The sequence below is a fragment of the Pristiophorus japonicus genome, chromosome 15 (assembly GCF_044704955.1).
Source record: "Pristiophorus japonicus isolate sPriJap1 chromosome 15, sPriJap1.hap1, whole genome shotgun sequence".
Classification (NCBI taxonomy): Eukaryota; Metazoa; Chordata; class Chondrichthyes; family Pristiophoridae; genus Pristiophorus; species Pristiophorus japonicus.
In genome coordinates, this window is record NC_091991.1 from 186247772 (window position 1) to 186275706 (window position 27935).

Sequence of the window (27935 nt, forward strand, 5' to 3'; positions counted from 1 at the left end):
CCGTTTCATCAATAGTTGCGCGGGGGGAACCCCAGTCAGTGAGTGCGGACGAGATCTGTATACTAGCAGCAGTCGCGACAGGTGGCTCTGCAGCGTGGGACCTTGGATTTTTAGCATGCCTTGTTTAATGATCTGCACTGCTCGCTCCACCTGGCTATTGGAGGTCGGCTTGAACGGTGCCGTCTTAATCTGCTTTATACCGTGGTCAACTATAAAATCTTGAAATTCTGCGCCGGTGAAGCACAGACCATTATCACTGACCAATATGTCAGGAATTCCGTGCGTTGCAAACATGGTTCTCAGGCTCTCCACAGTGGTGGAGGTGCTGCTCGAGTTTAAAATGGTGCACTCGATCCATTTTGAAAATGCATCGACGACTACGAGGAACATTTTGCCCATGAATGGGCCCGCATAGTCTACGTGCACCTGCGACCACGGTTTGGTGGGCCAGGGCCAGGGGCTCAGGAGGGCCTCCCTGGGGGCATTACTGAGTTGGGCACAAATGGTGCACCGACGGACGCAGAGCTCCAAGTCCATGGCAATGCCAGGCCACCAGACGTGGGATCTGGCTATGGCCTTCATAAGGGCGATCCCCGGGTGCTCGCGGTGGAGCTCCCGGACAAACGCCTCTCTGTCTCACAAGGGCATAACTACTCAGCTGCCCCACATCAGGCAGTCTGCCTGTAGTGATAGTTCATGCATGCACCTATGGAAAGGTTTGATCTCCTCGGGGCAGGCATCGTGAGCCTCTGCCCAGTCACCAGTTAAAACACATCTTTTGACTAAGGATAACGTGGGGTCGCTGGTCGTCCAGGCTCTGATTTGGCGAGCCGTCATGGGCGAACCTGTGGATTCAAAGGCATTGATTGCTATGACCATCTCACAGTCCTGTTCGTCGGACCCTTCTGTGGTCGCCAGGGGTAGCCTGTTAAGTGCGTCGGCACAGTTGTCTGTGCCTGATCTGTGCCTTATTGTGTAGTCATAAGCCGCCAGCATGAGTGCCCACCGCTGAATGCGCGCCGAGGCGTTGGCGTTTATTGCCTTGCACTTGGATAGTAGGGACATGAGGGGCTTGTGGTCGGTTTCTAACGCGAACTTAGCCTCGAAAAGGTATTGGTGCATCTTTTTGACACCGTACACGCACGCGAGCGCCTCCTTCTCTACCATATCGTACCCGCGCTCCGCCCGCGAAAGTGACCTGGAGGCATAAGCAATGGGTTGTAATTTACCCGCATCATTGACATGCTGTAAAACGCACCCGACCCCGTACACTGACGCATCACACGTAAGGACTAACTTTTTACCTGGGTCAAAAAAGGCTAAAACACTCTTGGAACATAGAAGGTTGCGTGCCTTATTGAAGGCGCGTTCTTGGGCGTCCCCCCAAAACCAATCGCACCCCTTTGAGTAGCACGTGGAGAGGCTCCAGCAGCGTGTTCAATTTCTGCATAAAGTTCCCAAAGTAATTGAGTAGCACGAGAAAGGCGCGCAGTTCCGAGACATTCTGGGGCCTGGGTGCCAGGCGAATTGCTTCTGTTTTGGATTCTGTTGGGCGGATTCCATCAGCGGCAATCCTTCTGCCCAAAAATTCAACCTCGGGTGCGAGAAACAGGCACTTGGATTTCTTAACTCTTAGGCCTACCCGATCCAATCGACTTAGTACTTCCTCCAAATTGTGGAGATGGGAGTCGGTGTTCCTGCCCGTGATGAGTATGTCATCTTGAAATACAACTGTCCCCGGGATGGACTTGAGCAGACTCTCCATGTTGCGCTGGAATATAGCAGCTGCCGACCTGATGCCGAATGGGCATCGATTGTACATAAAAAGGCCTCGATGTGTGTTGATGGCGGTGAGTAGCTTAGACTCTTCGGTCAGTTCTTGCATCATATACGCAGATGTGAGATCTAGTTTCGAGAAAAGTTTTCCTCCAGCCAACGTGGCAAATAGGTCCTCCGCTCTGGGCAGTGGGTATTGGTCCTGTAGGGAGACTCTGTTTATGGTAGACTTGTAATCTCCATAGATTCGTACGGATCCATCAGGCTTCATGACGGGGACGATGGGGCTTGCCCAGTCGCTAAATTCCACGGGTGAGATAATGCCTTCCCGCAGAAGCCGGTCCAGTTCGTGTTCAATCTTTTCCCTCATCACATAAGGCACAGCTCTAGCCTTGTGATGGACCAGTCTGGCATCCTGTGTGATGTAGATTTTAACTTTAGCCCCTTTGAAGGTGCCCACACCTGGCTGAAAGAGATTTTCAAAATGACTTAGAACTGTTGAGCAGGAGGTCCGTTCCTCTGACGACATGGTGCGAACATCATCCCATTTCCAATTTAGTTTTGCCAGCCAGCTTCTCCCTAACAGTGCTGGGAGATCTCTGGGGACAATCCACAGGGGAAGTCGGTTCACTGTCCCTTTGTGTGTGACTGAGAGCATGGCGCTGCCAAGGACTGGGATGATTTCTTTGGTATACATCCTTAGTTTGGTGTCGATCCTTGTAAGTTTTGGTCTGTTACTTTTGTGCAGCCACAGCTGTTCAAATTGTTGGACGCTCATGAGAGATTGACTAGCTCCCGTGTCCAGTTCCATGTTGACGGGTATCCCGTTGAGTAGAACCCTCATCATTATTGGAGGCGTCTTGTTGTAAGAACAGTGGACATTGATCGTGTTGACCCGCTGTACCTCGGCGTCCCGGGCACTGTCCCCACCGTCTTCTGATCCACTTTCCGACCCTTCTGATTCGTATACCAGCCGAGCTGCTGTTTTTCTTCACATGTGAGCCAGATGCCTTGTGTAGTTGCAGTTTCTGCAAACAGCATGCTGAAATCGACACCCCCTTGTTGCGTGCCTTCCCCCACATCTCCAACACTGACCGCTTCCATTGTTTCCGAAGGATGAGTTGCATCTGGCTGATCTCTCTTGAGCTTCTCTCAGTCTGTAGTTGATTGCTCGCATTGTGGGTTGATGAGGTGTGAACGGCCGTTCATGTCGCCCTTGATGGCTTCTGGCGCCACTGCCTGCTGTTGAGGGCCTGCTCTCCTGCCTTTGTCTGTGTGTGGGGGTAGCAGCTTGTTTCACAATGTGAGCCCCTTGTTCCGATGTTTCGTTAGTTGTCGTACCCGCAGTGTAGATCAACCTCGTTTCTTCTTCTCCTGCCAAGAATGTCTGTATGACCAGTGCTGCTGCCTCTAGGGTCAAGTTCTTTCGGAATATCCCTGCGTGGCCTATTCCTTCAATAAAAAAGTCTCTCAGTACTTCTCTCCTTAGTTCATCGGAGATCTCACATGAACTAGCCAGCCTCCGAAGTTCCGCCACAAAGTCGGGTATGCTCTGGTCCACACAGCGTCTGTAGTTGTAGAACCTGTGTCTGGCCATGTGTAGGCTGCTCGCTGGCTTCAGATGGTCTCTCACCAGTGTGCCCAACTCCTCAAACGACTTGCTTGCTGGTTTCTCGGGTGCCAACAGGTCCTTCATTAAGGCGTATGTTTTCGAGCCACAGCTGGTCAAGAGATGGGCTCTTCTTTTGTCTGCCTTATCATCGCCCAACCAGTCTTTGGTTACAAAGCTTTGCTGGAGCCTTTCTAAAAAGTCCTCCCAATTATCTCCAGCATTGTATTTCTCATCTGAGCCGTTGGTAGCCATTCTGTGGATTCTGTGATCCCGTAACTCGTCGCCACTGTAAAGTCCTGACTCTAATGTACTGACTTACACGAGACACATGCTGAAGTCAAGGTCACTCTGGACCTGCACCTTTATTTCACAGCTCTCGACTTGCCTGAGACCTGCCTTTATATACCTGTGTGGAACAGGTATGCAGTGTCTCCTGCAAGTGCACCCCTGGTGGTAAAGTATGCTTGTGGTTACAGGTCATATCTAGTTACAGTCATGTATAGCATGGTAAGATACAGTTATATACAGCAGTGTGAGATACATGACAGGGACCACCTCTAGAAACGTGCTATCCACGTCGCTCTCAGTCTCGCGGATGCACCGCAGTGACTCCAGCCGCCGCTCAAACTCCGAAACCCGGAGCTGGAGTTGGTGCAGCTGGAGACGCTTCCTGCACACGTGGTCGTCCCGGCTGTGTGAAGCGTCCAGGACTTCCCACGTGCCACAGGAGGTGCAGCCCATGGGACTGAGCTGCCACGCCTCTAGTTAATAGATTAAGAAATAACTTAGCAGAAATAAACTTAAAACTTAAAAGAAACACTCACCAGCTACTCACCAATCCCTTTGTGCCGACATCACTTTCGTTACTCTGCCGTCACTCTGCTGAGTGGTTGCTGCTCAGGTCTGCACTGCTCCTTCGATTCCGCCGCCGCTGCTTAAACTTCCTCAGGCTGCCCCTGTGGTGCTCTGCCATGATGGGCCAAATGGCCTCCTTCTGTGGTGTAAGGCTCCACGGTTCTGTGCTCCTCACAACATCAATTACCTCCACAGGTACTTACCCTCTAACCCTTGAAGCTATTTGTCATTAGATATTTATCCAGCTCTTTTATTAAAAGGTGTAACTGACCTAACGTTGCTGGGGGTCCATTCCATTCAACCCCTATACTTTGGGGCAAAATTATTTTTACTTTTGAATCTTGTTTGACGATTCTTAGTTTTCTGTAACTCTCTCCTCATTAACAGAGCCCTGAGTCCTGGAACCTTCCTTCTACTCATTGCTGGATCCTTGCCAATGCATCACTGCCTTTTGGCAGAAGCATATTGTCTCAGACATGCCTGAATTTCCTTACCCCAGTTTCATGTGACAAAACAGGATCAAAAAGGCTGTCAAGATAGCGATCCAGTCCTTTTTGAGAGCGACGTTCATTGAAGGCATCGGAATCTATCAAAAACAGAAAAGACAAAAAATCCAACAACAATCACCAGAATAATAATCGCCCTGAGCAGCAATAATAATCAGAATAACTATTTACAATCTATATTAACGACTTGGAAGAAGGGACCGAGTGTAACGTAGCCAAGTTTGCTGATGATATAAAGATGGGAGGAAAAGCAATGTGTGGAGAAGGACACAAAAAATCTGCAAAAGGACATAGACAGGCTAAGTGAATGGGCAAAAATTTGGCAGATGGAGTATAATGTTGGAAAGTGTGAGGTCATGCACTTTGGCAGAAAAAAATCAAAGAGCAAGTTATTATTTAAATGGAGAAAAATTGCAAAATGCCGCAGTACAGCGGGACCTGGGGGTACTTGTGCATGAAACACAAAAGGATAATATGCAGGTACAGCAAGTGATCAGGAAGGCCAATGGAATCTTGGCCTTTATTGCAAAGGGAATGGAGTATAAAAGCAGGGAAGTCTTGCTATAGTTATACACGGTATTGGTGAGGCCACACCTGGAATACTGTGTACAGTTTTGGTTTCCATATTTACGAAAGGATATACTTGCTGTGGAGGTAGTTCAGAGAAGGTTCACTCGGTTGATTCCGGAGATGAGGGGATTGACTTATGAGGAAAGGTTGAGTAGGTTGGGCCTCTGCTCATTGGAATTCAGAAGAATGAGAGGTGATATTATTGAAACGTATAAGATTATGAGGGGGCTTGACAAGGTGGATGCAGAGAGGATGTTTCCACTGATGGGGGAGACTAGAACTAGAGGGCATAATCTTAGAATAAGGGGCTGCCCATTTAAAACTGAGATGAGGAGAAATTTCTTCTCTCAAAGGGTTGTAAATCTGTGGAATTCGCTGCCTCAGAGAGCTATGGAGGCTGGGACATTGAATATATTTAAGACAAAGATAGACAGTTTCTTAACCGATAAGGGATTAAGGGGTTATGAGGAGCGGGCGGGGAAGTGGAGCTGAGACCATGATCGGGTCAGCCATGATCTTATTAAATGGCGGAGCAGGCTCGAGGGATCGTATGGCCTACTCCTATTCCTATTTCTTATGTTCTTGTGTTCTTAATAATAATCGTCCCGAGCAGCAATAATCACTCGAATAATAGTCGCCATGAGCAATAATCACCGAGAGAAACAGCTGAAACCTTCGTTCAAGCAACGTCTGAAACTCGTCAATCCTCCAGTTTGTTTTGAGAATGTAAACATTTCACTCGAGTAACTCTCACTCAAACAACTCAGAGAATAATCTTACCTTGTCCACCGGATTCTGAAAGGCGTCGGTCCGAGTCTGGCACAAAGATGGGGGCCTGTGTGACGGGAGGCGAGGGAATATCATCATCCGAGTCGAATCCATGGCCAAAGACACTGCTCGGGAGCAAGGATAAGTTACTGATTGGGTACCTGCAAGTCTTACCCAGTCCAAGGCGGCAATCGGCCTGACCCAGACCCGGTAATCGGCCTGACCCAGACCCGGTAATCGGCCTGACCCAGACCCAGCAATCGGCCTGACCCAGACCCAGCAATCGGCCTGACCCAGACCCAGCAATCGGCCTGTCCCAGACCCAGACCAGACCCGGTAATCAGCCTGACCCAGACCCAGACCCGGTAATCGGCCTGACCCAGACCCAGCAATCGGCCTGACCCAGACCCAGACCCAGCAATCGGCCTGACCCAGACCCAGACCCAGCAATCGGCCTGACCCAGACCCAGACCCAGCAATCGGCCTGACCCTGACCCAGACCCGGTAATCGGCCTGACCCAGACCCAGACCCGGTAATCGGCCTGACCCAGACCCAGCAATCGGCCTGACCCAGACCCAGCAATCGGCCTGACCCAGGCCCAGACCCAGCAATCGGCCTGACCCAGACCCAGACCCAGCAATCGGCCTGACCCAGGCCCAGACCCAGCAATCGGCCTGACCCAGACCCAGACCCAGCAATCGGCCTGACCCAGACCCAGCAATCGGCCTGACCCAGACCCAGACCCAGCAATCGGCCTGACCCAGACCCAGACCCAGCAATCGGCCTGACCCAGACCCGGTAATCGGCCTGACCCAGACCCAGCAATCGGCCTGACCCAGACCCAGACCCAGTAATCGGCCTGACCCAGACCCAGCAATCGGCCTGACCCAGACCCAGCAATCGGCCTGACCCAGACCCAGCAATCGGCCTGACCCAGACCCAGCAATCGGCCTGACCCAGACCCAGACCCGGTAATCGGCCTGACCCAGACCCAGCAATCGGCCTGACCCAGACCCAGCAATCGGCCTGACCCAGACCCAGCAATCGGCCTGACCCAGACCCAGCAATCGGCCTGACCCAGTCCGAGCCGGCAATCTGACGGCTGGGCTCCCCAGAGGGATGCGTGACACTTTGGGAATCATTCAGGGGCCACTGGGAATAGCTCCTGCTCTCCTTTACAGCCTGTCTGACCCTGTCTGCGGGCGCTTTGTAAATTCTACCATTGTGATATTAGCCCTGGGACTGTGTGGAAAATTGGACAGGGCATAAACCAGCTGGCTGGCTCACTGCTGTGATTAGTTACCCAAAAGCAGGTCACAGAACTCAGCGCACAGTCAGTGCGCTCAACTTTAGAAGCTCCCAAATAAAAACAGAAAATGCTGGAAATATTCAGCGGGTCAGGCAGCATCTGTGGAGAGAGAAATAGAGTTAACGTTTCAGGTCGATGACCCATCGTCACAACACTTTCTACTTCAGATTTCCAGTATTTGCAGTATTTTACTTTGCTTTTAGAAGCTCCCAATTCCTCTGCCATTAAAACGAATGGCCAGCCTGTAGAGCTCCCAGCAGGTGAATCTCAGCATTAGGGAGACTAAACCCTGCCCAGAACACCGCAACAAACAGCACTCAGTACCTTAAGCCCATGGAATACCTACACATTTCTGTTCTTCCGGCTTCTCGCCTTTCCCTCGGAGGAAATGATGAAGTAAGATTTTTGTCTTGGGAAATCTGGCATGAGTTCCAGGTCAGACACGAGGTCCATTGCGTAGTCATGGCCTCCCAGCTCGGCCCACTCGCCTTTATCTTTCCTTGCCACCGACCAGCCTCGCCAGCCTTCTGTAACACCCCTATAATTATACCCAGCATTATTACCGGACTTACATGCATGACTGGTGTGTGTGTGTTTGTCTGTGTGTTGTCTCATCTTTATTTTCAAATCCCTCCATGGCCTCACCCCCTACCTATCTCTAATCTTCTCCAGCCCCACAATTCTCCCCGAGATGTCTGTGCTCCTCTAATTCTGCCCTCTTTAAAAAAGGAGGGAGAGAGAAAACGGGAAAATATAGACCGGTTAACCTGACATCTAAAAACATCTTTCGGAGAAAGGGGCCAACAAAATCTCCATGGATCCTGGACCAGGGTTTGGAGGGCCATGACCACAGACTCAATGGAGCCTCCCTTGGTGCATTGCTCAATTGTGAGCATGTGTTGCACTGGTGTACGCATGACTCTAAGTCCGAGTCAATGCCGGGCCACCAAACATGCGACCTGGCTATAGCCTTCATCATGATTATGCCTGGGTGGGTATTGTGTAGGTCGCGTATAAATATTTCCCTGCCTTTTTTTGGCAAAACCACATGATTACCCCATAAGAGACAATCCGACTGGATGGACATTTCACCTTTGCGTCGGTGAAACAGCTCAATTTCATCTTGCATTTCCTCGCGAATGGCCAAATAGCTCCCATTGAGGACGCAACATTTTACTAGTGATAGCACAGGATCCTGGCTGGTCCAGGTCCTGATCTGGCGAGCTGTGACGGGTGACGCCTCGCTCTCAAAAGCATCCATGACCAGAATCAAGTCTGTGGGCTGCACCATTTCCACCCGGTAGTGGGCAATGGTAGCCGACTGAGGACATCAGCACAGTTCTCGGTGCCTGGTCTGTGGTGGATAACATAGTCATAGGCGGACAATGTCAGTGCCCATCTTTGGATGCGGACCGAAGTATTGGTGTTGATACCTTTGCTTTCTGAAAACAGCGAAATGTGCGGTTTGTGGTCGGTTTCAAGCTCAAACCAAAGTCCAAATTGATATTGGTGCATTTTATTAACCCCATATACACATGCTACCGCCTCTTTCTTGATCATACTGTAGGCTCTTTCAGCCTTAGACAGACTTCAAGACACGTATGTAACCGGTTGAAGTTTGCCCGATACACTGGTTTGCTGTAACACACAGCTGACCCCGTATGAAGATGCATCACAAGCTAGCACTAATCGTTTACACGGGTCATACAGTACAAGTAACTTATTGGAACAAAGTAGGTTTCTGGCCTTCTCAAAGGCTGTCCCTCGAGAGTTACCCCAAACCCAGTCATCACCCTTACGTAGCAACATGTGCAACGGTTCCAGCAAAGTGCTTAACCCGGGTAGACAGTTACTAAAATAGTTGCAGAGTGCCAGGAACGAACGTGGTCTGGGTGCATTCTTGATGGCCTCTGTCTTTGAGTCCGTGGGTCTGATGCCGTCTGCCGCAATCTTTTCCCACAAAAATTCGACCTCTGGTGTCAGGAAAACACACTCGGAGCGTTTCAGCCTGAGTCCCACTCTGTCTAGTCGACTTAGAACCTCTTCCAGGTTGTGCAGGTGTTCGGTGGTGTCACGACCGGTGATCAAGATGTCGTCATGAAACACAATGGTGCTCGGAACCGATTTAAGCAAACTCTCCATGTTCCTCTGGAAGATGGCAGCAGCCGAGCGAATCCCAAAAGGGCACCTGTGGTACATAAACAGTCCTTTGTGCGTGTTGACGCACGTCAATCTCTCGGAAGATTCAGCCAGCTCCTGTGTCATGTAGGCGGAGGTTAGGTCCAACTTGGTGAACGACTCCCCCCCCCCCCCCCCCCCCACCCCGCTAACGTTGCAAACAGGTCATCAGCCTTGGGTAGCGGGTACTGGTCTTGGAACGAGACTCGGTTGATCGTTACCTTGTAATCTCCGCAGATTCTGACCATGCAATCGCTTTTCAACACCGGAACAATTGGACTGGCCCACTTGTTGAACTCGACTGGCGATATGATTCCCTCTCGTTGAAGTCTGTCCAGTTCGATCTCGACTCTCTCCCTCATCATATATGGAACCGCTTGAGCCTTGTGATGAACGGGCCTTGCATCGGGGACTAGGTGGATCTGCACCATGGCACCTGTGAAGTTACCGATGCCTGGTTCAAATAGCGAGGGAAACTTGCTCAGCACTTGGACGCACGAGGCATCATCCACTGAAGGTAGTGCTTTGATGTCGACCCAGTTCCATTGGATCTTTCCTAGCCAGCTTCTGCTGAATAGCGTTGGGCCATCGCCTGGTACAATCCACAGTGATAAATCAGGCACAGCTCCATCGTATGATACCTTAACTGCCCCACTGCCAATGACTGGTATGAGCTCTTTGGTGTAGGTGCGCAGCTTTGTCTGAATCGGACTCAATTTGGGCCTTTGTGTCTGGTTGCCCCACAGTTTCTCAAAAGCCTTCTGGCTCATAATTGACTGACTCACCCCCGTGTCCAACTCCATTGATACCGGAATACCGTTCAATTTGACTTTCAGCATGATAGGAGGGCTCTTGGTGGTGAAGGTGTGTACCCCATACACTTCTTCCTTGGGTTGAGTTGCCTCTCTTGTTTGTTCTGCGTGATCCGCGCCGGATCGATCATCCTCTGCCGACTCTGCCACGTGGCGAGTCACAGCACTCTTGCACATTCGCTGGAGGTGCCCCATTGTTTCACAGCCTTTGCACACGTAGTGCTTGAATCGACATTGATGGGCCCGATGATTACCCCCGCAGCGCCAACATGGTGCTAATGGATTTGCATTCACGCCCGAAGGCAGACTCTGAGTCATCCTGGGTCTTGCAGCTGCAGACGTGTAGGCCCTGCCATATGCAGTTCTGCCTGCTAGCGATGTTATTTTATGCACAGTACTTGCCGGTGAGCTTCGATGCTGGGAAGATATCTGTCTGGTATTATCGCTCGTGAATGGCCTTGCTCAGGTCTAGGGATTCGGCGGACAGCAGCTTGTGAAGAATGACCTCGTGGCCGATGCCAAGCACAAAAAAGTCCAGCAGCATTTCCCCCAAAAATCCCCCAAATTCGCAAGTTCCCGCAAGGTATCTCAGGTCGGCGACATAACTCGCCACATCCTGGCCCTCGGAGCGGTGGTGCATGTAGAAGCGATATCTGGCCATTAAGATGCTCTCCTTCGGCTTGAGGTGTTCCTGAACCAGTGTACACAACTCTGCATATGTCTTCTCCATTGGTTTCTCCAGTGCGAGCAGATTCTTGATGAGGCCGTATATTGTGGACCCACACACGGTGAGGAGAATTACCCTGCGCTTGATCGCTTTATCGTCCCCATCCAGCTCGTTGGCCACGAAGTACTGGTTGAGATGCTCAACGAAGGCTTCCCAATAATCACCCTCTACAAATCTCTCTAAAATACCAAGGGCAGCCATGACCGCGTGAAAGTTTGTAATCTGTTACTCATCGCCAATTGTTAAGTATGGAAGAACTCCACAAGACTGAGTACTGTGAGCTAAAACTGATGTGATCTTAGTCTCTCTAATACAACTCCAGAGTGCCTAAGCAGCATCGCAGGCAATCTTTTATACTCCCTTGCACGAGGTGTGCAAGTAACCTTTGGGCCTCCAACAGTTGCGCCCTCTGGTGGCAAGTTTTACATAGTTACAATGTTTACATACATAACATAACCATTGGCGGCCGTGCCTTCTGTTGCCTGGGCCCCAAGCTCTGGAACTCCACCCTAAACCTCTCCACCTCTCTTTCCTCCTTCAAGACGCTCCTTAAAACCTCCCTCTTTCTGCGCTAATTTCTCCTTATGCGGGTCGGTGTCAAATTTTTTATCTCATAACACTCCTGTGAAGCGCCTTGGGATATTTCACTATGTTAAAGGTGCTATATAAATACAAGTTGTTGTTGTGAGTGCACGTGTGTGTGTGTGTGTGTGTGTGTGGGTAGGTGAGCGTGTGTGTGTTTGTGTGTGTGTATGTGTGAGTGTTTCTGTGTGTGTGTGTGTGTGTGTGTGTGTGTATGTGTGCGAGTGTTTCTGTGATTGTGTGTTTCTGTGTGTGTGTGTGTGTGTGTGTGTGCGAGTGTTTCTGTGATTGTGTGTTTGTGTGTGTGTGTGTGCGTGAGTGCGTGTGCGTGTGCGTGAGTGCGTGTGCATGAGTGTGAGTGTGTGTGTGTTTCTCTGTGTGTGAATGTGTGTTTGCACAAACCTGGGTATTTACAGCAACATCTGTAATTTTGGATGTGGCTCAAAATGTTGGCAAGTAATGTCAAGGATAGCCCAAATACATTAAGAGCAAGAGGATAACTAGAGAAAGAGTGGAGCCTATTAGAGACCATAAAGGTAATCTGTGTGTGGAGGCAGAAGATGTGGTTATGATTCTTAATGAATACTTTGCATCTGTTTTTACAAAAGAGAGGGGCGATGCAGACTTTGCAATCAGGGAGGAGAAATGTGTAATATTAGATGAAATAAACATGGTGAGAGAGAAAGTATAAAGGGGTTTAGCAGCTTTGAAAGTGGATAAATCCCCAGGCCCGGATGAAATGTATCCCAGGCTGTTGAGAAGCAAAAGAGGAAATAGCAGAGGCTCTGACCATCATTTTCCAATCCTCTCTGACTACAGGTGTGGTGCCGGAGGACTGGAGCATTGCTAACATTGTACCTTTGTTTAAGGGAGAAAGGGATAGACCGAGTAATTACAGGCCAGTCAGCCTAACCTCGGTGGCGGGAAAATTATTGGAAAAAATTCTGAGGGACAGGATAAATCTTCATTTGGAAAGACACGGATTAATCAAGGACAGTCAGCATGGATTTTTTAAGGGAAGGTTGTGTCTGACTAATTTGTTTGAATTTTTTGAGGAGGTAACCAGGAGGGTCGATGAGGGCAGTGCGTATGATGTAGTGTATATGGATTTTAACAAGGCTTTCGATAAGATTCCACATGGTAGACTGGTCACGAAAGTAAAAGCTCATGGGATCCGAGGCCTGGTATACAAGAGCAGGGAGGTGGGGGGTTATGTTTGAACTGTATAAAACCCTATTGAGGCTACAGCTAGAGTACTGTGTGCAGTTCTGGTCACCGCATTACAAGAAGGATGTGATTGCACTGGAAAGGGTGCAGGGGAGATTTACGAGGATATTGCCTGGACTGAGAATTTTAGCAATGAGGAAAGATTAGAGATGCTGGTTCTGTTTTCTTTGGAACCAAGGAGGTAAGGGGAGACCTGATTGAGGTGTATAAGATTCTGAGAGGCCTATGTAGAGTGGATAGGATGGACCTGCTTCCCTTAACAGAGGGGTCAACAATCAGGAGGCATCGATTTAAAGTAATTAGTAGAAGGTTTAGAGGGGATTTGAGGGGAAATTTCTTCACCCAGAGGGTGGTGGGAGTCTGGAACTCACTACCTGAAAGGGTGGTAGAGGCAGAAACCCTCACCACATTTAAACATGGACGAAATGCCGTAACCTACAGGGCTACGGACCGAGAGCGAGAAAGTGGGATTAGGCTGGATAGCTCTTGGTCGGTCGGCACGGACACAATGGACCGAAATGGCCTCCTTCAGTGCTGTAAATTTCTATGATTTTTACATGAAGTGTGTTTTCCTGTGATTGGTTGAGTGTCCATTGTCGGGTGGGGGATTTAGGTACTGTTACAGAATATAAAGTCCAACAGCAGCAAATCTTCACACCATCAGCACCTGTCCTGGAACCATAGCCCCTCACCTGTCCCGGAACCATAACACACCACCTGCCCCGGAACCATAGCCCCTCACCTGTCCCGGAACCATAGCCCCTCACCTGTCCCGGAACGATAGCCCCTCACCTGTCCCGGAACCATAGCCCCTCACCTGTCCCGGAACCATAGCCCCTCACCTGTCCCGGAACCATAACACACCACCTGTCCTGGAACCATAGCCCCTCACCTGTCCCGGAACCATAACACACCACCTGTCCTGGAACCATAGCCCCTCACCTGTCCCGGAACTATAGCCCCCTCACCTGTCCCGGAACTATAGCCCCCTCACCTGTCCCGGAACCATAGCCCCCTCACCTGTCCCGGAACTATAGCCCCCCCACCTGTCCCGGAACCATAGCCCCCACCTGTCCCGGAACCATAGCCCCCCCACCTGTCCCGGAACCATAGCCTCCCACCTGTCCCGGAACCATAGCCCCCCGACCTGTCCCTGAACCATAGCCCCCCCACCTGTCCCGGAACCATAGCCCCCCCACCTGTCCCGGAACCATAGCCCCCCCACCTGTCCCGGAACCATAGCCCCCCCCCACCTGTCCCGGAACCATAGCCCCCCGACCTGTCCCTGAACCATAGACCCCCATCTGTCCCGGAACCATAGCCCCCCCACCTGTCCCGGTACCATAGCCCCCCCCCACCTGCCCCGGTACCATAGCCCCCACCTGTCCCGGAACTATACCCCCCCACCTGTCCCGGAACTATACTCCCCCCCCACCTGTCCCGGTACTATACCCCCCACCTGTCCCGGTACTATACCCCCCCCCACCTGTCCCGGTACTATACCCCCCCACCTGTCCCGGAACTATACTCCCCCCCCACCTGCCCCGGTACTATACCCCCCCCACCTGTCCCGGTACTATACCCCCCACCTGTCCCGGAACTATACCCCCCCCCACCTGTCCCGGTACTATACCCCCCACCTGTCCTGGAACTATACCCCCCCCTACCTGTCCCGGTACTATACCCCCCACCTGTCCCGGAACTATACCCCCCCCCCACCTGTCCCGGTACTATACCTGTGCCGCAGGAAGTCTTGTCCCAGTTCCTCTCCCGTCTCCCAGGAGTTCACTGGGCACAGAAAGCTGACACCTGCAAACAAGTTACTGGAGTTATTTATTTGCTGTCATTTCGATTACAACTTATTTATTTTATTTTAGAACTGACAGAGGTTCAGAATGACGAGGGGTTTTGACATGGTAAATGGGGACAAAATATTTCCCCCGGTCTGTCAGTCAGTAACGAAATGGCTTCAATTTAAGATCGCCAACAGATCGAAGTGAGAGGTTATTAGAAAACTTTTTTAATCAGAGGATTGTTGAGACTTGGAAGTTCCGGATTCCCGGGGATTGCAGTGCACGATTCCCGGGGATTAGAGTCACAGATTCCCGGGGATTAGAGTGCACGATTCCCGGGGATTAGAATCCCAGATTCCCGGGGATTAGAGACCCAGATTCCCTGGGATTACAGTGCACGATTCCCTGGGATTAGAGTGCATGATTCCCGGGGATTGTAGTCCCGGATTCCCGGGATTACAGTGCACGATTCCCAGGGATTACAGTGCACGATTCCCAGGGATTACAGTGCACGATTCCTGGGGATTGTAGTGCACGATTCCCGGGGGCTGCAGTCCCGGACTCCTATAGAGTGTCTGAAAAAAGCCAGGCTGAGGCGAAAAACATTTATCCAACTCCTCTAAAAACCCATTCAATGCAAAGAGAGTGGTTCAAATGGGTAATTCTCTGCCACATTTGGGAAAAAGAATATTGGATAGTACGGGGAGTGAGGGGGAGAGTGGGATTAGACTGGGTGGGATATTAAAGGGTGCGGGGAGTGAGGGGGAGAGTGGGATTAGACTGGGTGGGATATTAAAGGGTGCGGGGAGTGAGGGCAGATTGGGATTAGACTGGGTAGGATATTAAAGGGTGCGGGGAGCGAGGGGAGAGTGGGATTAGACTGGGTGGGATATTAAAGGGTACGGGGAGCGAGGGGGAGAGTGGGATTAGACTGGGTGGCTCAAGTGGAGAAAGCCCTAGTGCAGACTTGATGGGTGGAATAGCCTGTTAACATGTTCCCTTTATTTAGTTTTGGGTTGCATGGCCCCTTTCACAGGCTGCATGACCTGTGCAAGTTTCTGCGCATACGCGGTTTTCCCCAATCAATAGCCGGTGTGCCGGCTGCACTGGACCCCCAGACATTGCCTGTCACTGTGCTGGAACATTCGGTGACTCTTGCAGCTTTGAGCATAGTTGCTAATGTCCCGTCATTCTCCCACCTCACATGGTGACCAAGGATTCTGGCTCTGAGTGAAACAGAATTTCCGGAGAGCAAACTGTGACCCGTGCTGGGGTTCAAACTCTAAGCACTGGATTTGCAGAGTTGGTTCCCCAGACAGGCTCAATCCCAGTGAAATGTTGCTCACCCTGCAATTTATCTTCTGTGTGAGGACCATTTGACAATATAAAGTGAGCCTGTACGACTGGGAGAAGCTATGCTCACCATCAAAGCACGAGAGCTGCAAAGCAATGTTGCCCCTCCTCTTGTTGCCTGTCCACTCCAGGAGACATGGTGGGTAGCTTCTGGCTCCCTCAGGACCGTACTTGGCCTTTCGCATTGCCTGCATCAGCCTGTGCTGACACACAGACTTAAACCCATTGTAAGCGTGATCCGACACAAACCTGTTGGACAAAGGCAGAGAAAGAGGAAAATGAAGGAAGGGCATGGTCCATTTCTAACTCCCCCTATTTCATCCCCCTGCCTCCCCATGTCCAGCCCAACCACGCCCCAGGGTGGTTCCAGGACTCGCTGTATTCCCAACTTAGGCCAGGAGGAGTCCTCAGGCTACACAGAATCGCCAGCCCCTGAAGCAGTAGGGGAGGAGGTGGGGAGGGCCAGAGAGAGGGTGGGTGAGGGGAGAAGGTGTGGGTGGGGGAGGGGGTGGGGAGGGGCAGAGAGAGGGTGGGTGAGGGGAGGAGGTGTGGGTGGGGGATGTTAAGTCCTGACTCTAATGTACTGACTTACACGAGACACATGCTGAAGTCGAGGTCACTCAGGACCTGCACCTTTAATTCCAGCTCTCCAGTGCTGCACTTGCCTGAGACCTCCCTTTATATACCTCAGTGGGACAGGTATGGAGTGTCTCCTGCAACTGCACCCCTGGTGGTAAGGTATGCTTATTGTTACAGGTCATATCCAGTTACAGTCATGTATAGCATGGTAAGATACAGTTATATACAGTAATGTGAGATACATGACATCACCCTCCCCCAAGGTCTTATTGCCTTTATAGATTCAATCTCTCAGGTGGTCTGCGCTCTCGCGTGGAGCGTCTTAGTTGTGGTTCAGTTGTTTGCCTTGGTGCCCATTTTTCGTTCGGTGTGATTGCTGGTATCTCGCCTGGGCTGTCTGTTAAGACTGCCCTTTCCTCAGGTTGTTCCCTCTGTCTGTCCACCAGGTGTGATGTGAGTTCCACATTGTAGTCTGTCTCTGGTTCTTCAGTGTTATCAGTGAATCTACTTTTTACTTGGTCTACATGCCTCCAGCAGGTTTGGCCATTGCCCATTTGTACAACCAGTAGCCTGTTTCCCTCTTGGTCTGTTACTGTCCCTGCAAGCCATTTGGGATCCCGGCCATAGTTTAGCACAAACACTTTGTCCCCTATCTCATTCCATCTCCCCCTCGAATTTCGGTCATGGTACTCAGTTAGCTTTTGACGCTTAGCCTCAACAATTTCATGCATGTCTGGGAGGATTAACGAGAGCCTGGTCTTTAAGGTTTGTTTCATCAATAGTTGCGCGGGGGGAACCCCAGTCAACGAATGTGGACAAGATCTGTATTCCAGCAGCAGTCGCAACAGGCGGCTCTGCAGCGTGGGACCTTGGATTCTGAGCATGCCTTGTTTAATGACCTGCACTGCTCACTCCGCCTGGCCATTTGAGGCCAGCTTGAAAGGTGCCACCTTAACGTGATTTATACCGTAGTCAACTATAAAATCGTGAAATTCTGCGCTGGTGAAGCACGGACCATTATCGCTGACCAATATGTCAGGAATGCCGTGCGTTGCAAACATGGTTCTAAGGCTCTCCACAGTGGTGGAGGTGGTGCTCGAGTTTAAAATGGTGCATTCGATCCATTTTGAAAATGCATCAACGACTACGAGAAACATTTTGCCCATGAATGGGCCCGCATAGTCTACATGCACCCGCGACCACGGTTTGGTGAGCCAGGGCCAGGGGCTTAGGGGGGCCTCCCTGGGGGCATTACTGAGTTGGGCACATAGAAACATAGAAAATAGGTGCAGGAGTAAGCCATTCGGCCCTTCTAGCCTGCACCGCCATTCAATGAGTTCATGGCTGAACATTCAACTTCAGTACCCCATTCCTGCTTTCTCGCCATACCCCTTGATTCCCCTAGTAGTAAGGACTACATCTAACTCCTTTTTGAATATATTTAGTGAATTGGCCTCAACAACTTTCTGTGGTAGACAATTCCACAGATTCACCACTCTCTGGGTGAAGAAGTTCCTCCGCATCTCGGTCCTAAATGGCTTACCGCTTATCCTTAGACTGTGACCTCTGGTTCTGGACTTCCCCAACATTGGGAACATTCTTCCTGCATCTAACCTGTCTAACCCCGTCAGAATTTTAAATGTTTCGATGAGGTCCCCTCTCATTCTTCTGAACTCCAGTGAATACAAGCCCAGTTGATCCAGTCTTTCTTGATAGGTCAGTCCCGCCATCCCGGGAATCAGTCTGGTGAACCTTCGCTGCACTCCCTCAATAGCAAGAATGTCCTTCCTCAGGTTAGGAGACCAAAACTGTACACAATACTCCAGGTGTGGCCTCATCAAGGCCCTGTTCAACTGTAGCAACACCTCCCTGCCCCTCAAATCCCCTTGCTATGAAGGCCAACATGCCATTTGCTTTCTTAACCGCCTGCTGCACCTGCATGCCAACCTTCAATGACTGATGTACCACGACACCCAGGTCTCTTTGCACCTCCCCTTTTCCTAATCTGTCACCATTCAGATAATAGTCTGTCTCTCTGTTTTTACCACCAAAGTGGATAACCTCACATTTATCCACATTATACTTCATCTGCCATGCATTTGCCCACTCACCTAACCTATCCAAGTCGCTCTGCAGCCTCACAGCATTCTCCTCGCAGCTCACACTGCCACCCAACTTAGTGTCATCCGCAAATTTGGAGATACTACATTTAATCCCCTCGTCTAAATCATTAATGTACAATGTAAACAGCTGGGGCCCCAGCACAGAACCTTGCGGTACCCCACTAGTCACTGCCTGCCATTCTGAAAAGTACCCATTTACTCCTACTCTTTGCTTCCTGTCTGACAACCAGTTCTCAATCCATGTCAGCACACTACCCCCAATCCCATGTGCTTTAACTTTGCACATTAATCTCTTGTGTGGGACCTTGTCGAAAGCCTTCTGAAAGTCCAAATACACCACATCAACTGGTTCTCCCTTGTCCACTCTACTGGAAACATCCTCAAAAAATTCCAGAAGATTTGTCAAGCATGATTTCCCTTTCACAAATCCATGCTGACTTGGACCTATCATGTCACCTCTTTCCAAATGCGCTGCTGTGACATCCTTAATAATTGATTCCATCATTTTACCCACTACCGATGTCAGGCTGACCGGTCTACCTCCTTTTTTAAAAAGTGGGGTTACATTGGCTACCCTCCACTCCATAGGAACTGATCCAGAGTCGATGGAATGTTGGAAAATGACTGTCAATGCATCCGCTATTTCCAAGGCCACCTCCTTAAGTACTCTGGGATGCAGTCCATCAGGCCCTGGGGATTTATCGTCCTTCAATCCCATCAATTTCCCCAACACAATTTCCCGACTAATAAGGATTTCCCTCAGTTCCTCCTTCTTACTAGACCCTCTGACCCCTTTTATATCCGGAAGGTTGTTTGTGTCCTCCTTAGTGAATACTGCTTTGGGTACTGTTGAGGGGGATGACTCATCAGGGGAGGGCAGCAGCAGCCAAGTTCAAGGCACCGTGGCTGGCTCTGTTGCACAGGAGGGCAGGAAAAAGAGTGGGAGAGCAATAGTGATAGGGGATTCAATTGTAAAGGGAATAGATAGGCGTTTCTGCGGCCGCAACCGAGACTCCAGGATGGTATGTTGCCTCCCTGATGCAACGGTCAAGGATGTCTCGGAGCGGGTGCAGGACATTCTAAAAAGGGATCAGCCAGTTGTCGTGGTGCACATTGGTACCAACGGCATTGGTAAAAAAAAGGGATGAGGTCCTACGAAACGAATTTAAGGAGCTAGGAGCTAAATTAAAAAGTAGGACCTCAAAAGTAGTAATCTCGGGATTGCTACCAGTGCCACGTGATAGTCAGAGTAGGAATCGCAGATGAATACGTGGCTTGAGCAGTGGTGCAGCAGGGAGGGATTCAAATTCCTGGGGCATTGGAACCGGTTCTGGGGGAGGTGGGACCAGTACAAACCAGACGGTCTGCACCTGGGCAGGACCGGAACCAATGTCCTAGGGGGAGTGTTTGCTAGTGCTGTTGGGGAGGATTTAAACTAATATGGCAGGGGGATGGGAACCAATGCAGGGAGACAGAGGGAAACAAAAAGGAGGCAAAAGCAAAAGACAGAAAGGAGATGAGGAAAAGTGGAGGGCAGAGAAACCCAAGGCAAAGAACAAAAAGGGCCACTGTACAGCAAAATTCTAAAAGGACAAAGGGTGTTAATAAAACAAGCCTGAAGGCTTTGTGTCTTAATGCAAGGAGTATCCGCAATAAGGTGGATGAATTAATTGTGCAAATAGACGTTAACAAATATGATGTGATTGGGATTACGGAGACGTGGCTCCAGGATGATCAGGGCTGGGAACTCAACATTCAGGGGTATTCAACATTCAGGAAGGATAGAATAAAAGGAAAAGGAGGTGGGGTAGCATTGCTGGTTAAAGAGGAGATTAATGCAATAGTTAGGAAAGACATTAGCTTGGATGATGTGGAATCTATATGGGTAGAGCTGCAGAACACCAAAGAGCAAAAAACGTTAGTAGGAGTTGTGTACAGACCTCCAAACAGTAATAGGGATGTTGGGGAGGGCATCAAACAAGAAATTAGGGGTGCATGCAATAAAGGTGTAGCAGTTATAATGGGTGACTTTAATATGCACATAGATTGGGCTAGCCAAACTGGAAGCAATACGGTGGAGGAGGATTTCCTGGAGTGCATAAGGGATGGTTTTCTAGACCAATATGTTGAGGAACCAACTAGGGGGGAGGCCATCTTAGACTGGGTGTTGTGTAATGAGAGAGGATTAATTAGCAATCTCATTGTGCGAGGCCCCTTGGGGAAGAGTGACCATAATATGGTGGAATTCTGCATTAGGATGGAGAATGAAACAGTTAATTCAGAGACCATGGTCCAGAACTTAAAGAAGGGTAACTTTGAAGGTATGAGGCGTAAATTGGCTAGGATAGATTGGCGAATGATACTTAGGGGGTTGACTGTGGATGGGCAATGGCAGACATTTAGAGACCGCATGGATGAATTACAACAATTGTACATTCCTGTCTGGCGTAAAAATAGAAAAGGGAAGGTGGCTCAACCGTGGCTATCTAGGGAAATCAGGGATAGTATTAAAGCCAAGGAAGTGGCATACAAATTGGCCAGAAATAGCAGCGAACCTGGGGACTGGGAGAAATTTAGAACTCAGCAGAGGAGGACAAAGGGTTTGATTAGGGCAGGGAAAATGGAGTACGAGAAGAAGCTTGCAGGGAACATTAAGGCGGATTGCAAAAGTTTCTATAGGTATGTAAAGAGAAAAAGGTTGGTGAAGACAAACGTAGGTCCCCTGCAGTCAGAATCAGGGGAAGTCATAACGGGGAACAAAGAAATGGCAGACCGATTGAACAAGTACTTTGGTTCGGTATTCACTAAGGAGGATACAAACAACCTTCCGGATATAAAAGGGGTCAGAGGGTCTAGTAAGGAGGGGGAACTGAGGGAAATCTTTATTAGTCGGGAAATTGTGTTGGGGAAATTGATGGGATTGAAGGCCGATAAATCCCCAGGGCCTGATGGACTGCATCCTAGAGTACTTAAGGAGGTGGCCTTGGAAATAGCGGATGCATTGACAGTCATTTTCCAACATTCCATTGACTCTGGATCAGTTCCTATGGAGTGGAGGGTAGCCAATGTAACCCCACTTTTTAAAAAAGGAGGGAGAGAGAAAACAGGGAATTATAGACCGGTCAGCCTGACCTCAGTAGTGGGTAAAATGATGGAATCAATTATTAAGGATGTCATAGCAGTGCATCTGGAAAATGGTGACATGATAGGTCCAAGTCAGCATGGATTTGTGAAAGGGAAATCATGCTTGACAAATCTTCTGGAATTTTTTGAGGATGTTTCCAGTAAAGTGGACAAAGGAGAACCAGTTGATGTGGTATATTTGGACTTTCAGAAGGCTTTCGACAAGGTCCCACACAAGAGATTAATGTGCAAAGTTAAAGCACATGGGATTGGGGGTAGTGTGCTGACGTGGATTGAGAACTGGTTGTCAGACAGGAAGCAAAGAGTAGGAGTAAACGGGTACTTTTCAGAATGGCAGGCAGTGACTAGTGGAGTGCCGCAAGGTTCTGTGCTGGGGCCCCAGCTGTTTACATTGTACATTAATGATTTAGACGAGGGGATTAAATGCAGTATCTCCAAATTTGCGGATGATACTAAGTTGGGTGGCAGTGTGAGCTGCGAGGAGGATGCTATTAGGCTGCAGAGTGACTTGGATAGGTTAGGTGAGTGGGCAAATGCATGGCAGATGAAGTATAATGTGGATAAATGTGAGGTTATCCACTTTGGTGGTAAAAACAGAGAGACAGACTATTATCTGAATGGTGACAGATTAGGAAAAGGGAAGGTGCAACGAGACCTGGGTGTCATGGTACATCAGTCATTGAAGGTTAGCATGCAGGTACAGCAGGCGGTTAAGAAAGCAAATGGCATGTTGGCCTTCATAGCGAGGGGATTTGAATACAGGGGCAGGGAGGTGTTGCTACAGTTGTACAGGGCCTTGGTGAGGCCACACCTGGAGTATTGTGTACAGTTTTGGTCTCCTAACTTGAGGAAGGACATTCTTGCTATTGAGGGAGTGCAGCGAAGGTTCACCAGACTGATTCCCGGGATGGCGGGACTGACCTATCAAGAAAGATTGGATCAACTGGGCTTGTATTCATTGGAGTTCAGAAGAATGAGAGGGGACCTCATAGAAACGTTTAAAATTCTGATGGGTTTAGACAGGTTAGATGCAGAAAGAATGTTCCCAATGTTGGGGAAGTCCAGAACCAGGGGTCACAGTCTGAGGATAAGGGGTAAGCCATTTAGGACCGAGATGAGGAGAAACTTCTTCACCCAGAGAGTGGTGAACCTGTGGAATTCTCTACCACAGAAAGTAGTTGAGGCCAATTCACTAAATATATTCAAAAGGGAGTTAGATGAAGTCCTTACTACTCGGGGGATCAAGGGTTATGGCGAGAAAGCAGGAAGGGGGTACTGAAGTTTCATGTTCAGCCATGAACTCATTGAATGGCGGTGCAGGCTAGAAGGGCTGAATGGCCTGCTCCTGCACCTATTTTCTATGTTTCTATGTTTCTAAAAGCAAAAGACAGAAAGGAGATGAGGAAAAGTGGAGGGCAGAGAAACCCAAGGCAAAGAACAAAAAGCGCCACTGTACAGCAAAATTCTAAAAGGACAAAGGGTGTTAAAAAAACAAGCCTGAAGGCTTTGTGTCTTAATGCAAGGAGTATCCGTAATAATGTGGATGAATTAACTGTGCAAATAGATGTTAACAAATATGATGTGATTGGGATTACGGAGACGTGGCTCCAGGATGATCAGGGCTGGGAACTCAACATCCAGGGGTATTCAACGTTCAGGAAAAATAGAATAAAAGGAAAAGGAGGTGGGGTAGTATTGCTGGTTAAGGAGGAAATTAAGGCAATAGTTCGGAAGGACATTAGCTTGGATGATGTGGAATCTATATGGGTAGAGCTGCAGAATACCAAAGGGCAAAAAACGTTAGTGGGAGTTGTGTACAGACCTCCAAACAGTAGTAGTGATGTTGGGGAGGGCATCAAACAGGAAATTAGGGGTGCATGCAATAAAGGTGCAGCAGTTATAATGGGTGACTTTAATATGCACATAGATTGGGTTAACCAAACTGGTAGCAATACGGTGGGGGAGGATTTCCTGGAGTGCATAAGGGATGTTTTTTTAGACCAATATGTCGAGGAACCAACTAGCGGGGAGGCCATCTTAGACTGGGTGTTGTGTAATGAGAGAGGATTAATTAACAATCTCGTTGTGCGAGACCCCTTGGGGAAGAGTGACCATAATATGGTGGAATTCTGCATTAGGATGGAGAATGAAACAGTTAATTCAGAGACCATGGTCCAGAACTTAAAGAAGGGTAACTTTGAAGGTATGAGGCGTGAATTGGCTAGGATAGATTGGCGAATGATACTGAAGGGGTTGACTGTGGATGGGCAATGGCAGACATTTAGAGACCGCATGGATGAACTTCAACAATTGTACATTCCTGTCTGGCGTAAAAATAAAAAAGGGAAGGTGGCTCAACCGTGGCTATCAAGGGAAATCAGGGATAGTATTAAAGCCAAGGAAGTGGCATACAAATTGGCCAGAAATAGCAGCGAACCCGGGGACTGGGAGAAATTTAGAACTCAGCAGAGGAGGACAAAGGGTTTGATTAGGGCAGGGAAAATGGAGTACGAGAAGAAGCTTGCAGGGAACATTAAGACGGATTGCAAAAGTTTCTATAGATATGTAAAGAGAAAAAGGTTAGTAAAGACAAACGTAGGTCCCCTGCAGTCAGAATCAGGGGAAGTCATAACGGGGAACAAAGAAATGGCGGACCAATTGAACAAGTACTTTGGTTCGGTATTCACTGAGGAGGACACAAGCAACCTTCCGGATATAAAAGGGGTCGGAGGGTCTAGTAAGGAGGAGGAACTGAGGGAAATCCTTATTAGTCGGGAAATTGTGTTGGGGAAATTGATGGGATTGAAGGCCGATAAATCCCCAGGGCCTGATGGACTGCATCCCAGAGTACTTAAGGAGGTGGCCTTGGAAATAGCGGATGCATTGACAGTCATTTTCCAACATTTCATTGACTCTGGATCAGTTCCTATGGAGTGGAGGGTAGCCAATGTAACCCCACTTTTTAAAAAAGGAGGGAGAGAGATAACAGGGAATTATAGACCGGTCAGCCTGACATCGGTAGTGGGTAAAATGATGGAATCAATTATTAAGGATGTCATAGCAGTGCATTTGGAAAGAGGTGACATGATAGGTCCAAGTCAGCATGGATTTGTGAAAGGGAAATCATGCTTGACAAATCTTCTGGAATTTTTTGAGGATGTTTCCAGTAGAGTGGACAAGGGAGAACCAGTTGATGTGGTATATTTGGACTTTCAGAAGGCTTTCGACAAAGTCCCACACAAGAGATTAATGTGCAAAGTTAAAGCACATGGGATTGGGGGTAGTGTGCTAACATGGATTGAGAACTGGTTGTCAGACAGGAAGCAAAGAGTAGGAGTAAATGGGGACTTTTCAGAATGGCAGGCAGTGACTAGTGGGGTACCGCAAGGTTCTGTGCTGGGGCCCCAGCTGTCTACACTGTATATTAATGATTTAGACGAGGGGATTAAATGTAGTATCTCCAAATTTGCGGATGACACTAAGTGTCATCTTGGGTGACAGTGTGAGCTGCGAGGAGGATGCTATGAGGCTGCAGAGCGAGTTGGATAGGTTAGGTGAGTGGGCAAATGCATGGCAGATGAAGTATAATGTGGATAAATGTGAGGTTATCCACTTTGGTGGTAAAAACAGAGAGACAGACTATTATCTGAATGGTGACAGATTAGGAAAAGGGGAGGTGCAACGAGACCTGGGTGTCATGGTACATCAGTCATTGAAGGTTAGCATGCAGGTACAGCAGGCGGTTAAGAAAGCAAATGGCATGTTGGCCTTCATAGCGAGGGGATTTGAGTACAGAGGCAGGGAGGTGTTGCTACTGTTGTACAGGGCCTTGGTGAGGCCACACCTGGAGTATTGTGTACAGTTTTGGTCTCCTAACTTGAGGAAGGACATTCTTGCTATTGAGGGAGTGCAGCGAAGGTTCACCAGACTGATTCCCGGGATGGCGGGACTGACCTATCAAGAAAGACTGGATCAACTGGGCTTGTATTCACTGGAGTTCAGAAGAATGAGAGGGGACCTCATAGAAACGTTTAAAATTCTGATGGGGTTGGACAGGTTAGATGCAGGAAGAATGTTCCCAATGTTGGGGACGTCCAGAACCAGGGGACACAGTCTAAGGATAAGGGGTAAGCCATTTAGGACCGAGATGAGGAGGAATTTCTTCACCCAGAGAGTGGTGAACCTGTGGAATTCTCTACCACAGAAAGTTGTTGAGGCCAATTCACTAAATATATTCAAAAAGGAGTTAGATGGAGTCCTTACTACTCAGGGGATCATGGGGTATGGCGAGAAAGCAGGAATGGGGTACTGAAGTTGCATGTTCAGCCATGAACTCATTGAATGGCGGTGCAGGCTAGAAGGGCCGAATGGCCTACTCCTGCACCTATTTTCTATGTTTCTATGTTTCTATGTTTCTAATACCGAACCAAAGTACTTGTTCAATTGGTCTGCCATTTCTTTGTTCCCCGTTATGACTTCCCCTGATTCTGACTGCAGGGGACCTACGTTTGTCTTTACTAACCTTTTTCTCTTTACATATCTACAGAAGCTTTTGCAATCCGTCTTAATGTTCCCTGCAAGCTTCTTCTCGTACTCCATTTTCCCTGCCCAATCAAACCCTTTGTCCTCCTCTGCTGAGTTCTAAATTTCTCCCAGTCCCCAGGTTCGCTGCTATTTCTGGCCAATTTGTATGCCACTGTAACTGGCAAAATGAGCTGTAGTTGGGAGGACTCGCCAGTGCCCCCCCCCCCCGGTGCCCCAAACCCCCGCCCCCAGCGCCCTCCGCCCCCCACCCCCGCCAGCCTCACACAACACTCACTTCAGCAGGTACTTGTCCATCTTGGAAGATGGGGCAAAACAACTGAGGCACGTAGCCAGTAAGAGCCAGCCTCTTTCTGCATTCTTCTCATTGACATTTCTCCACACCTGATTGGCTATTTGAGCGAAGATTTCATCTCGCAGACTGGAATTAGCCAGCCCCATCTGGGCTATGTAATCACCAAAGAGGATTTCCTGAGCTCCATTGAGTTGGGGATCGCCCATAAATCTCAGTATCTGTAAGAAAAACATTGTCAGCAGCTACCTCAACCACTGGCAGTTCCCTCCCCTCCCCTCACTTTCTCCTCTCCTTCCTCTCGACTCCAATGAGCACTGCAACCCTCTGATCACTAAGCCCAGGGGACAGTTTGATAGAAACATAGAAAGTTACAGCACAGAAGGAGGCCATTTCGGCCCATCGTGTCCGCACCGGCCGACAAAGAGCCACACAGCCCTCGGTCAGCAGCCCTGAAGGTTACATATAAACCTATGAACAATGGCGGAAAGGCAAACAGCACCCAGCCCAACCAGTCCGCCTCACACAACTGCGACACGCCTTATACTGAAATATTCTACACTCCACCCCAACCGGAGCCATGTGATCTCCTGGGAGAGGAAAAAACCAGATAAAAACCCAGGCCAATTTAGGGAAAAAAATCTGGGAAAATTCCTCTCCGACCCATCCAGGCGATTGACACTAGTCCAGGAGATCATCCTGGCCGTATTCTATTCCCTGCAGTATTTATCGTTATATCTGCACCGTCCAACAAAAGGCCATCCAGTCTAATCCCAATTACCAGCTCTAGGTCCGTAACCCTGCAGGTTACTGCACTTTAAGTGCCCATCCAACTATCTCTTAAAAGTGGTGAGGGTTTCTGCAACCACCACTCTTCCAGGCAGCGAGTTCCAGATCCCCACAACCCTCTGCGTAAAGAAGCCCCCCCCTCAAATCCCCTCTAAACCTTTCACTAACCACCTTAAAACTATGCCCCCTCGTAATAGACCCATCTACCAATGGAAATAGACCCTTACTATCCACTATGTCCAGGCCCCTCAATATTTTGTACACCTTGATGAGGTCTCCTCTCAACCTCCTCTGTTCCAATGAGAACAAACCCAGCCTATCCAATCTGTCTTCATAGCTAAGATTCTCCATTCCAGGCAGCATCCTGGTAAATCTCCTCTGCACCCTCTCTAGTACA

General features: G+C 49.2%; 1 protein-coding gene across 4 annotated transcripts in view; it reads right to left on the reverse strand.

Moving 5' to 3' along the window:
* Positions 1–27935, reverse strand: part of LOC139281327 (unconventional myosin-XV-like) — a 628080-nt gene that overhangs the window by 163284 nt on the left and 436861 nt on the right. For all 4 annotated transcript variants that reach the window (XM_070901485.1, XM_070901486.1, XM_070901487.1 and 1 more), the window contains 6 exons: positions 26735–26970; positions 16140–16318; positions 14660–14732; positions 7744–7935; positions 6100–6212; positions 4738–4829 (listed from right to left, as the gene is read on the reverse strand). In XM_070901485.1, the coding sequence (XP_070757586.1) occupies positions 4738–4829; positions 6100–6212; positions 7744–7935; positions 14660–14732; positions 16140–16318; positions 26735–26970 (885 nt within the window). The remainder of the gene's footprint in view (positions 1–4737; positions 4830–6099; positions 6213–7743; positions 7936–14659; positions 14733–16139; positions 16319–26734; positions 26971–27935) is intronic.